The following is a 13,199-nucleotide window of genomic DNA, read 5'->3' on the forward strand; positions in this document are numbered from 1 at the left end:
CCTTTGAAAGGGATATTTAATAGTTTGGATTTTGACGACACATCGGCTGACCAGGACTTGAGCCAAAGCGCTCTGTGCGCCATAACGGTGAAACCTGAATTATTTGCCGCTAACTTTGCTAATTGCAAAGGGGCATCTGTGATAAAAGAATTAGCCAGCTTTAGAGCCTTAATTCTATCCATAATTTCGTCATATGAGGTCACCGTCTGGAGCGAGTCCTCCAGCGCCTCAAACCAGAAAGCAGCTGCAGTAGTTACAGGAATAATGCAGGCAATAGGTTGGAGAAGAAAACCTTGTTGAACAAAAATTTTCTTAAGTAAACCCTATAACTTTTTATCCATAGGGTCTTTAAAAGCCCAACTGTCTTCAATTGGTATGGTTGTGCGTTTAGCAAGTGAAGAAACAGCCCCCTCTACCTTAGGGACCGTCTGCCACGAGTCCCGCATGGGGTCAGATATGGGGAACATTTTCTTAAAAATAGGGGGGGGAACAAAAGGGACACCTGGTCTATCCCACTCCCTAGTAACGATATCCGCAACCCTCTTAGGGACCGGAAACGCATCAGTGTATACAGGGACCTCTAGGTACTTGTCCATTTTACACAATTTCTCTGGGACCACCAAAGGCTCGCAATCATCCAGAGTAGCTAATACCTCCCTGAGTAACACGCGGAGGTGTTCTAATTTAAATTTAAAAACCAATGTATCTGAATCTGACTGATGAGAAACCTTTACTGAATCGGAAATTTCTCCCTCAGACATCAAATCCCTCACCCCCACTTCAGAGCGTCATGAGGGTACATCAGATAAAGTTACCAAAGCTTCAGAATGCTCATAATCTGTTCTTAAAACAGAGCTATAACGCTTTGTAGGTAACACAGGCAGTTTAGATAAGAAAGCTGCAAGGAAATTATCCATGACTGCCGCTAGTTGTTGTAATGTAAAAGGAGCAGACGCACTAGAGGTACTAGGCAGCGCTTGAGCGGGTGTAACTGGTTGTGACACATGGGGAGAGGTGGACGGACTATTCTCGTTACCTTCAGTCTGAAAATCATTTAGGGCCACATCTTTAAGATCAATAATATGATCCTTAAAGTGTATAGACATATTAGTGCAAGTGGGACACATTCTGAGAGGGGGTTCCACCATGGCTTCTAAACATATTGAACAAGGATTTTCCTTGGTGACAGACATGTTAAACAGACTAGTAGTATACACCAACAGGCTTGGAATCACTTTAATCAAATAAAAAACACAATTTGAAAAAAACGTTACAGTGCCGTTAAGAGATAAAAAGGACACACAATTTTACAAAACAGTGAAAAATGCAGCAATTCTTTTGAAATGTTTACAGTATGTACCTACAGTCTTAGAAAGGTTGCACCACAAGTATCAGAACGATTAACCCCTTAATGCCCAAACCGGAGCAGCCTAAAGCCCACACCCGGTTAAAATCACTACAGCACCTTGCCACAGCACTGCTGTGGTCCTACCTGCCCTTAGGGACCAGATTTGTGGGGAAAAAAGCTTCCTTGAGGTCCTCAAACAGCAGCAGGACCCTCCATGAGAAGCAGCATGAATTTCTCTGCAATTCCAAGTGCGCATCTGAGGCGCGAAATTAGGCCCCTCCCACTCCACTCCGGAGCTGTAAGGCCTAAGAATTCACTCCTAAGTGAATAAAAGTTAGCCATATGGGAAAACATAATTTATGCTTACCTGATAAATTCCTTTCTTCTGTTGTGTGATCAGTCCACGGGTCATCATTACTTCTGGGATATAACTCCTCCCCAACAGGAAATGCAAGAGGATTCACCCAGCAGAGCTGCATATAGCTCCTCCCCTCTACGTCAGTCCCAGTCATTCGACCAAGAATCAACGAGAAAGGAGTAACCAAGGGTGAAGTGGTGACTGGAGTATAATTTAAAAGATATCTACCTGCCTTAAAACAGGGCGGGCCGTGGACTGATCACACAACAGAAGAAAGGAATTTATCAGGTAAGCATAAATTATGTTTTCTTCTGTTATGTGTGATCAGTCCACGGGTCATCATTACTTCTGGGATACCAATACCAAAGCAAAAGTACACGGATGACGGGAGGGATAGGCAGGCTCATTATATAGAAGGAACCACTGCCTGAAGAACCTTTCTCCCAAAAATAGCCTCCGAAGAAGCAAAAGTGTCAAATTTGTAAAATTTGGAAAAAGTATGAAGCGAAGACCAAGTTGCAGCCTTGCAAATCTGTTCAACAGAGGCCTCATTCTTAAAGGCCCAAGTGGAAGCCACAGCTCTAGTGGAGTGAGCTGTAATTCTTTCAGGAGGCTGCTGCCCAGCAGTCTCATAGGCTAAACGTATTATGCTACGAAGCCAAAAAGAGAGAGAGGTAGCAGAAGCTTTTTGACCTCTCCTCTGTCCAGAGTAAACGACAAACAAGGAAGAAGTTTGGCGAAAATCTTTAGTTGCCTGCAAGTAGAACTTGAGGGCACGAACTACATCCAGATTGTGTAGAAGACGTTCCTTCTTTGAAGAAGGATTTGGACACAAGGATGGTACAACAATCTCTTGATTGATGTTCCTGTTAGTGACTACCTTAGGTAAGAACCCAGGTTTAGTACGTAGAACTACCTTGTCTGAGTGAAAAATCAGATAAGGGGAATCACAATGTAAGGCTGATAACTCAGAGACTCTTCGAGCCGAGGAAATAGCCATTAAAAACAGAACTTTCCAAGATAACATTCTTATATCAATGGAATGAAGGGGTTCAAACGGAACACCCTGTAAAACGTTAAGAACTAAGTTTAAACTCCATGGTGGAGCAACAGCTTTAAATACAGGCTTGATCCTAGCTAAAGCCTGACAAAAGGACTGGACGTCTGGATTTTCTGACAGACGTCTGTGTAACAAGATGGACAGAGCTGAAATCTGTCCCTTTAATGAACTAGCTGATAAACCCTTTTCTAAACCTTCTTGTAGAAAGGACAATATCCTAGCGATCCTAACCTTACTCCAGGAGTAACCTTTGGATTCGCACCAGTATAGGTATTTCCGCCATATTTTATGGTAAATCCTTCTGGTAACAGGCTTCCTAGCCTGAATCAGGGTATCAATAACCGACTCAGAAAAACCACGTTTTGATAAAATCAAGCGTTCAATTTCCAAGCAGTCAGCTTCAGAGAAGTTAGATTTTGGTGTTTGAATGGACCCTGTATCAGAAGGTCCTGTCTTAGAGGTAGAGACCAAGGCGGACAGGATGACATGTCCACCAGATCTGCATACCAAGTCCTGCGTGGCCATGCAGGTGCTATTAGAATTACTGATGCTCTCTCCTGTTTGATTTTGGCAATCAATCGAGGAAGCAGCGGGAAGGGTGGAAACACATAAGCCATCCTGAAGTTCCAAGGTGCTGTCAAAGCATCTATCAGAACTGCTCCCGGATCCCTGGATCTGGACCCGTAGCGATGAAGTTTGGCGTTCTGGCGAGACGCCATGAGATCTATCTCTGGTTTGCCCCAACGTCGAAGTATTTGGGCAAAGATCTCCGGATGAAGTTCCCACTCCCCCGGATGAAAAGTCTGGCGACTCAAGAAATCCGCCTCCCAGTTCTCCACTCCCGGGATGTGGATTGCTGACAGGTGGCAAGAGTGAGACTCTGCCCAGCGAATTATCTTTGATACTTCCATCATTGCTAGGGAGCTTCTTGTCCCTCCCTGATGGTTGATGTAAGCTACAGTCGTGATGTTGTCCGACTGAAACCTGATGAACCCCCGAGTTGTTAACTGGGGCCAAGCCAGAAGGGCATTGAGAACTGCTCTCAATTCCAGAATGTTTATTGGAAGGAGACTCTCCTCCTGATTCCATAGTCCCTGAGCCTTCAGAGAATTCCAGACAGCGCCCCAACCTAGTAGGCTGGCGTCTGTTGTTACAATTGTCCAGTCTGGCCTGCTGAATGGCATCCCCCTGGACAGGTGTGGCCGATGAAGCCACCATAGAAGAGAATTTCTGGTCTCTTGATTCAGATTCAGAGTAGGGGACAAATCTGAGTAATCCCCATTCCACTGACTTAGCATGCATAATTGCAGCGGTCTGAGGTGTAGACGTGCAAAAGGTACTATGTCCATTGCCGCTACCATTAAGCCGATCACCTCCATGCATTGAGCTACTGACGGGTGTTGAATGGAATGAAGGACGCGGCATGCATTTTGAAGCTTTGTTAACCTGTCTTCTGTCAGGTAAATCTTCATTTCTACAGAATCTATAAGAGTCCCCAAGAATGGAACTCTTGTGAGAGGAAAAAGAGAACTCTTCTTTTCGTTCACCTTCCATCCATGCGACCTTAGAAATGCCAGAACTAACTCTGTATGAGACTTGGCAGTTTGAAAGCTTGAAGCTTGTATTAGAATGTCGTCTAGGTACGGAGCTACCGAAATCCCTCGCGGTCTTAGTACCGCTAGAAGGGCACCCAGAACCTTTGTGAAGATTCTTGGAGCCGTAGCCAGTCCGAATGGAAGAGCTACAAACTGGTAGTGCCTGTCTAAGAAGGCAAACCTTAGGTACCGGTGATGATCTTTGTGGATCGGTATGTGAAGGTAAGCATCCTTTAAATCCACTGTGGTCATGTACTGACCCTCTTGGATCATGGGTAAGATTGTCCGAATAGTTTCCATTTTGAACGATGGAACTCTTAGGAATTTGTTTAGAATCTTTAAATCTAAGATTGGCCTGAAAGTTCCCTCTTTTTTGGGAACCACAAACAGGTTTGAGTAGAACCCTTGTCCTTGTTCCGACCGTGGAACCGGATGGATCACTCCCATTAATAACAGATCTTGTACGCAGCGTAGAAACGCTTCTTTCTTTATCTGGTTTGTTGACAACCTTGACAGATGAAATCTCCCTCTTGGGGGAGATAATTTGAAGTCTAGAAGGTATCCCTGAGATATGATCTCTAGAGCCCAGGGATCCTGAACATCTCTTGCCCAGGCCTGGGCAAAGAGAGAGAGTCTGCCCCCCACTAGATCCGGTCCCGGATCGGGGGCTCTCGGTTCATGCTGTCTTTGGGGCAGCAGCAGGTTTCCTGGCCTGCTTGCTCTTGTTCCAGGACTGGTTAGGCTTCCAGCCTTGCCTGTAACGAGCAACAGCTCCTTCCTGTTTTGGTGCAGTGGAGGTTGATGCTGCTCCTGTTTTGAAATTCCGAAAGGGACGAAAATTAGACTGTCTAGCCTTAGCTTTGGCTTTGTCTTGAGGTAGGGCGTGGCCCTTACCACCTGTAATGTCAGCGATAATTTCTTTCAAACCGGGCCCAAATAAAGACTGCCCCTTGAAAGGTATATTAAGTAATTTGGACTTAGAAGTCACATCAGCTGACCAGGATTTTAGCCACAGCGCCCTACGTGCCTGTATGGCGAATCCTGAGTTCTTAGCCGTGAGTTTAGTTAAATGTACTACGGCCTCCGAAATGAAAGAATTAGCTAGTTTAAGGACTCTAAGCCTGTCCGTAATGTCGTCTAGCGTAGATGAACTAAGGTTCTCTTCCAGCGACTCAATCCAAAATGCTGCCGCAGCCGTAATCGGCGCGATACATGCAAGGGGTTGTAATATAAAACCTTGTTGAACAAACATTTTCTTAAGGTAACCCTCTAACTTTTTATCCATTGGATCTGAAAAAGCACAGCTATCCTCCACCGGGATAGTGGTACGCTTAGCTAAAGTAGAAACTGCTCCCTCCACCTTGGGGACCGTCTGCCATAAGTCCCTAGTGGTGGCGTCTATTGGGAACATCTTTCTAAATATTGGAGGGGGTGAGAACGGCACACCGGGTCTATCCCACTCCTTAGTAACAATTTCAGTTAGTCTCTTAGGTATAGGAAAAACGTCAGTACTCGCCGGTACCGCAAAGTATTTATCCAACCTACACAGTTTCTCTGGTATTGCAACGGTGTTACAATCGTTAAGAGCTGCTAAGACCTCCCCTAGTAATACACGGAGGTTCTCCAATTTAAATTTAAAATTTGAAATATCTGAGTCCAATTTGTTTGGATCAGAACCGTCACCCACAGAATGAAGCTCTCCGTCCTCATGCTCTGCGAGCTGTGACGCAGTATCAGACATGGCCCTTGCATTGTCAGCGCACTCTGTTCTCACCCCAGAGTGATCACGCTTGCCTCTTAGTTCTGGTAATTTAGACAAAACTTCAGTCATAACAGTAGCCATATCTTGTAATGTTATCTGTAATGGCCGCCCAGATGTACTAGGTGCCATAATATCACGCACCTCCCGGGCGGGAGATGCAGGTACTGCCGCGTGAGGCGAGTTAGTCGGCATAACTCTCCCCTCGCTGTTTGGTGAAATTTGTTCACATTGTACAGATTGACTTTTATTTAAAGTAGCATCAATACAGTTAGTACATAAATTTCTATTGGGCTCCACCTTGGCATTGGAACAAATGACACAGATATCTTCCTCTGAGTCAGACATGTTTAACACACTAGCAAAAAACTTACAACTTGGTTATAATCTTTTTTAGCAAAAAAATACTGTGCCTCAAAGAGGTACTAAACGATTAAATAACAGTTGAAATAATGAACTGAAAAACAGTTATAGCATCAAACTTTAAAACAACACAACTCTTAGCAAAGGTTTGTTCCCATTAGTAAAATAACAATAATTAAATTTGACATAAAAAGTACAAAGCAACGTTTTTATGCACAGTCACTATAAGAATTCTCACAGCTCTGCTGAGAGAAGTTACCTCCCTTCAAAGAAGTTTGAAGACCCCTGAGATCTGTCAGAGATGAACCGGATCATGCAGAAAAATAAAAGTGACTGACTGGAATTTTTTGATGCGTAGTAAAGAGCGCCAAAAACGGCCCCTCCCTCTCTCACACAGCAGTGAAGAGAAACGAAACTGTCACAATTACAAGCAAAAAACTGCCAAGTGGAAAATAATGCCCAAATATCTATTCACACAGTACCTCAGCAATGTAAACGATTCTACATTCCAGCAAAAACGTTTAGCATGATAAATAGTTATTAAAAGTATTAGTGACCTTTAGCAGAGTAGTTCCGGTGAAATACCATCCCCAGAATACTGAAGTGTATACATACATGTCATTTTAACGGTATGGCAGGATTTTCTCATCAATTCCATTCAGAAATAAAAACTGCTACATACCTCAATGCAGATTCATCTGCCCGCTGTCCCCTGATCTGAAGCCTTTACCTCCCTCAGATGGCCGAGAACAGCAACATGATCTTAACTACTCCGGTTAAAATCATAGTAAAAAACTCTGGCAGATTCTTCCTCAAACTCTGCCAGAGAAGTAATAACACGCTCCGGTGCTATTGTAAAATAACAAACTTTTGATTGAAGTCATAAAAACTAAGTATAATCACCATAGTCCTCTCACACATCCTATCTAGTCGTTGGGTGCAAGAGAATGACTGGGACTGACGTAGAGGGGAGGAGCTATATGCAGCTCTGCTGGGTGAATCCTCTTGCATTTCCTGTTGGGGAGGAGTTATATCCCAGAAGTAATGATGACCCGTGGACTGATCACACATAACAGAAGAAATAACCCCTGAAAAGAACCCAAAGGGACTTCCAAGTGTCTTACAAATGATTTAACTAAATAAAAAATCGATTGCCCTGCATTAGTGTCAACCAGCATAATTAGCCTGATATGTAAGCATTCAATTCCATACTAAGTCTGTGAACATAGCTTACCCATCCCTCATGGGAATATTGTCAGTCACTTCTAGCATTATCTCAGTCTTGTCTAGAAATAAATAACTGAACATACCTTATTGCAGTGTACCCTGCAAACTGTTCCCCCCAACTGAAGTTTTCTGGTACTCCTCAGTCCTGTGTGGGAACAGCAGTGGATTTTAGTTACAACATGCTAAAATCATTTTCCTCTCAGCAGAAATCTTCATCACTTTTCTGCTAGAGAGTAAATAGTACAAACCGGTACCATTTAAAATAACAAACTTTTGATTGAAGATAATAAAAACTACAATTCTAACACCATATTCACTTTACCCTCCCGTAGAGAGACCCTAGTGCTTAGAGCCGGCAAAGAGAATGACTGGGGGTGGAGCTAGAGGGGGAGCTATATGGACAGCTCAGCTGTGTGCTCTCTTTGCCACTTCCTGTGGGGAAGGAGAATATCCCACAAGTAATGGATGAAGCCGTGGACTGGATACACCTTGCAAGAGAAATCGGGTTTGCTGAGAGTATCTAGCTATGTTTCACATGCAAAGAAAAATGTTAACACTAAAACAATGATAACTTTCAATAGGCTAATACATGTATATTGCAAATATATTTCTATACAATGATGTCATTCATCTATGTGTAAATAATTTTTGACTGGAATGTCCCTTTAACATTAAGAGTATAATGCCATTTGTTGTCATAGGAAAAAAACTAAGAAAGTGTTAGCATTACATGTTTCAACAACTAAAGATAAGCAAGTCAGTCCCAATAGAGAATACTGACCTGATGGAGACTACTTAGAAACTGAATAGAGAGACACAGAGATAAACAATACATACCTGCCCACTGGTGCGCAGTTATCTCACACCAGTATTTTCTAACCGAAAGGATATCCTTCAGGAGCAAACTGCTGTAATCTGCACCATATACAGCACATGTTGAAGGATCTTTCACTGTGTCCATCACGTGTGCTAAAAGTTCAACGCATTTTAACCGTGGTGCTCCTACACAAAGCAAAATGGAGACAAAAGATTTTAAATGTGAAAGATGAAAAGAAATTATGTCTAATCAAGGGTGATAATTCTTCTAAAAGCAGCATAGTTAAACAGGCAACCACCATTCTCCGTTCTTAAAGGGCAAAATTATGTGCTCTAATCTGTTATAGCATGTATTTTTTGCATTACTGATCCTGGCTATGTGTTTAACTTCATAAAGGTGTTAAACACATATGTATCTTGGCTCCCAAGAAGGAAACCACCGGTGATTGCTGGCTATGTGCAGCTTATTGTCTCACAGGCAAGTTTCGCTCAGGGGGATGAATGCTACCTAACCAGTGTTTTAATACTTTTGCAAAAGTTAAAGGGACAGTTTACCAACAAAAAAATGTTTCCCCTTTAAATTGTTCCCAATTATTCATTTGACCTGCTGGAGTGTATTACATTGTTTACAAATAGCTCCTTTACCCTTATTCCGGCATTTGAAATAGCTGATTTAGCCTGTTGAATCCCAAACCTACAATGAAAGTTTCTACAGTACACAGTTAAAATACATGGTGGCATCATCATTATAAAAGCATGGTCCTATATAAGAAAATTACAAAAGCGTACACACAAAACATATTGGGCTAAACTATGCGAGATGGTAGGACAACTCAGCAGACGGGCTTTTTGTGTAAGCCTGCTAAGAGTATGGCTTATATGGAAACGCATCACATGAGTTATCCTGCCATCCCGCTGTTTGGCCCAATATGTTTTGTATGTACTCTTTTGAATTTTTTTCATAAAGGACAATGCTTTTATAATGATGCTGCCACCATATATTTTGCTGGGAGCCGAGTGTGGATTTTGACTGTGTGCTGTTTCTATTATGGAGCGTTGGTGGAGTGCTCAATCTGGCACCGGCGAGTGAAGTAATTCTTGAGATATGGATGTTTGGTTTGGAAGCGTTATGGCGTGGTAGGGCATGAAAATAGCTAAACTCAAAAGGCTTTAGACTGAGGAAGATTCCTGAGGCGCTAATTTATAATATACTACAATTAAAGTTTCTATACTGAAGTCTAGGTTATTGACAAGCCTTAGTAAAAACAGCCAGCAGATTTTCCAAGTATTAAGCTTTAGTTCACAGACAAATATAAGATAAGGAAGCAAGTGTGTGCACATAAAAGTTATAACATAACGAGATATGATATTAGCTGCAAGCTCAACCCATTTTAATAGGCTGTGGTTTAAAAGCACAAAACCAGCTAATTCATATACACAAATAAATCTGAAATTGCAATTTCTCATAAATTTTATACTCTGCAGCTGGTTTAACAAGTAATTTAAAATACATTAAGGAAAAAACAATTTTACAGTATACGGTCCATTTAAACACATAGCAATACAATTATCTGTGCAGTAAAATGACCCATAAATAATAAATATAATCTAATTTAAGACAGATGCTTCAGATAATCAAGTATAATTAATTAAAGGGATGTAAAAGTGCACTACCTGTCCTCACTAATCAAATATACTCCGGCCCACCCCCTAAAATCCATCAATGACCTGCTCTTTGCATCTGCGATCATCCCCTCTTCCCATGAAGACTGGAGGACTTCTCTCGTGCTGAACCTACCCACTCGAAGGCACTACCTCGCAATGTCAGACTTTCCCCTAATCTGCCTCTTTATTTTCAAACGCTCTCTAAAGACATTTTTTATTTAGGGAACGCTACCAATCAACTCAGTAACAAATTAATTCCACAAACATCATTCTCAACCTTGCAGTCCCCACCTCCTGTTTCTCACCCTCCTACCCTTCTAGATTATAAATTCCCACAGGAATAAGTCCCTCAATTCCTCCTGTATTTGTTTGTCAAATCTTGTCTGATACCACTGTCCGATACCATTGTATTATATCACTGTATTATATCATTGTATTATATCACTGTATCATACCATTGTATTATATCACTGTATCATACCATTGTATTATATCACTGTATCATACCATTGTATTATACCATTGTATCATATCACTGTATTATATCACTGTATTACTTATATCAATTGTACCCATGGACAGGGCTGCGGAATATGTTGGCGATTTATAAATATTATAATGATAAATGATAACATAGAAAATTCTGTATTAGAGCATTTATTATTGCACTATTGTATGCAAACATCTGTTTAACCCCTACAAATGGGTTAAACACATAGTTAAAGTCCACTCCAGAACAGCAATGTATTACTGAGAGCAAGCCGATGTGGTGAGCCAATGACAAACATATGTGTGTAGCCAATCAACAGCTAGTTCCCAGTAGTGCTAGTTATGCTTTTCAACAAAGGATTCCACGAGAACTAAGTAAATTTGATAATAGAATTATATGCTCTGTCTAAACTATGAAAGTTTATTTTTTACTTTATTTAAGCAAGGCACACAATATATGCATAGGAATAATTCAAAATTATATAATAAGAACTCTATTCCACTTACTTTTATTGGCACATCGGATGAAATATTTGACCAGACTGCTAATATCTTGCATTTTCTTCTGCCGGGCAGTTTGTGTGGATTGAGAGACATTTGCCTTTGCAGATTTAAGGCTCTCTGTTTCTTTGTGGATATATTTTTGCAAAAACCTTTTTATAAAAAAAAAAAAAAAAAAAGTAAAATAGTATTATTAAAAACAAACACAATTAACATAGTATATATATATATATATATATCAGCAAAATATAAATGTAATAGTATTAATATTTCTAAAACCTCAACATATTCTGCAGCATTGAACAGTTTTGTTATACATAAAACATAGAATAAAGGATGTAACACAATACAGGGATGCTGAATGCCTTATTAACAAAACCACTAGACATGCATCATTAGAATCACATACTGTTATGGGGCTTTTGTCTTATGATACATGCACAGCTGTAGGTGAAGACTGCTTAAACAACCAATTAGCTATCTTCAGACGACAGAAAAAGAAACAAATAACGAGGTAAACTCACCTGAATACAGTGTCCCAGTTGAGCTGTTTGCCATGCCGGGAGTCAGAGTTACGGTCCAATTGCTGAACTGTTTCTGGATCACGAAGCAGACGCTTAAACTTATCTATTTCTTTCTAAACATTAGAAAATAAAATGTGAATTTTAGATTTCATAATTACAATGGTAAAGGTCAGCAGATAAAGGAATTACATGAAACTCTGAATATTTTAAGGGACAAGTAAACCATAAACTTATTCCTCGCTCGTTAACCCGACAGGAGTTATTGATATTTCACATTCCAATGTTCTTCACATACAAGAAAATTGTATTTTTATTTTAAATTAATTTTTTATATACATATTATTATCATCATTTGCGTGAGGTCTGAACGCTCGCTCTGTGTTTTTCTGTTTTTAGTGCTATTTACAGCTGCTTTGCTGTCATGTTTTTACCCTGTTATCAATAAACATTAAGTTTTTTTACAAACTTTAAGGAGCACTTTTTTGCGCTATTGGCGCCCACACACCTTGGATATCTCTCTCTCTCTCTCTATATATATATATATATATATATATATATATATATATATATATATATATATATATATATATATATATATATATATATATATATATATATATATATATATATATATATATATATATATATATATATATATATATATATGTATGTGTGTGTGCGCATGTGTCTGTATATATATATATATATATATATATATATATATTTACTAAATATATGTAGAACAGACAAGCACTCCAGATACCAAATCACAAATGCCTGAGGTGCAACAGAGAAAGTTTTGTATAAGCAAAAGAAGAGTGCACTCACCAGGACTTTTCAATGATTTATTTCCTTAGATGTGAACGTTTGAGGGTTTAGCCCCTTCCTCAGACATACAAAAAAACATAATTTATGTAAGAACTTACCTGATAAATTCATTTCTTTCATATTGGCAAGAGTCCATGAGCTAAAAATGCCTATAAATACACCCCTCACCACACCCACAATTCAGTTTAACGAATAGCCAAGCAGTGGGGTGATAAAGAAAGGAGTAGAAAGCATCAACAAAGGAAATTTGGAAATAATTGTGCTTTATACAAAAAATCATAACCACCATAAAAAGGGTGGGCCTCATGGACTCTTGCCAATATGAAAGAAATGAATTTATCAGGTAAGTTCTTACATAAATTATGTTTTCTTTCATGTAATTGGCAAGAGTCCATGAGCTAGTGACATATGGGATATCAATACCCAAGATGTGGATCTTCCACTCAAGAGTCACTAGAGACGGAGGGAATAAAAATAAAAACAGCCATATTTCGCTGAAAAAATTAATACACAACCCAAAAAAATAAGTTTATTTCCATTTTTGAAAGAAAAAAAACTTAAATCAAAAAGAAGAATCATACTGAAACAGCTGCCTGAAGAACTTTTCTACCAAAAACTGCTTCTGAAGAAGCAAATACATCAAAACGGTAGAATTTAGTAAATGTA

General features: G+C 40.0%; 1 protein-coding gene across 1 annotated transcript in view; it reads right to left on the bottom strand.

Moving 5' to 3' along the window:
• The window catches only part of ATM (ATM serine/threonine kinase), a 925,848-nt gene that overhangs the window by 873,494 nt on the left and 39,155 nt on the right, over positions 1-13,199 (bottom strand). Inside the window, exons 3-5 of the mRNA XM_053708547.1 lie at positions 11,706-11,818; positions 11,188-11,333; positions 8,548-8,712 (exon numbers count right to left, since the gene is read on the bottom strand). Of these exons, the coding sequence (XP_053564522.1) occupies positions 8,548-8,712; positions 11,188-11,333; positions 11,706-11,818 (424 nt within the window). The remainder of the gene's footprint in view (positions 1-8,547; positions 8,713-11,187; positions 11,334-11,705; positions 11,819-13,199) is intronic.

This window comes from Bombina bombina, chromosome 3, assembly GCF_027579735.1.
Source record: "Bombina bombina isolate aBomBom1 chromosome 3, aBomBom1.pri, whole genome shotgun sequence".
NCBI classification, from domain to species: domain Eukaryota; kingdom Metazoa; phylum Chordata; class Amphibia; order Anura; family Bombinatoridae; genus Bombina; species Bombina bombina.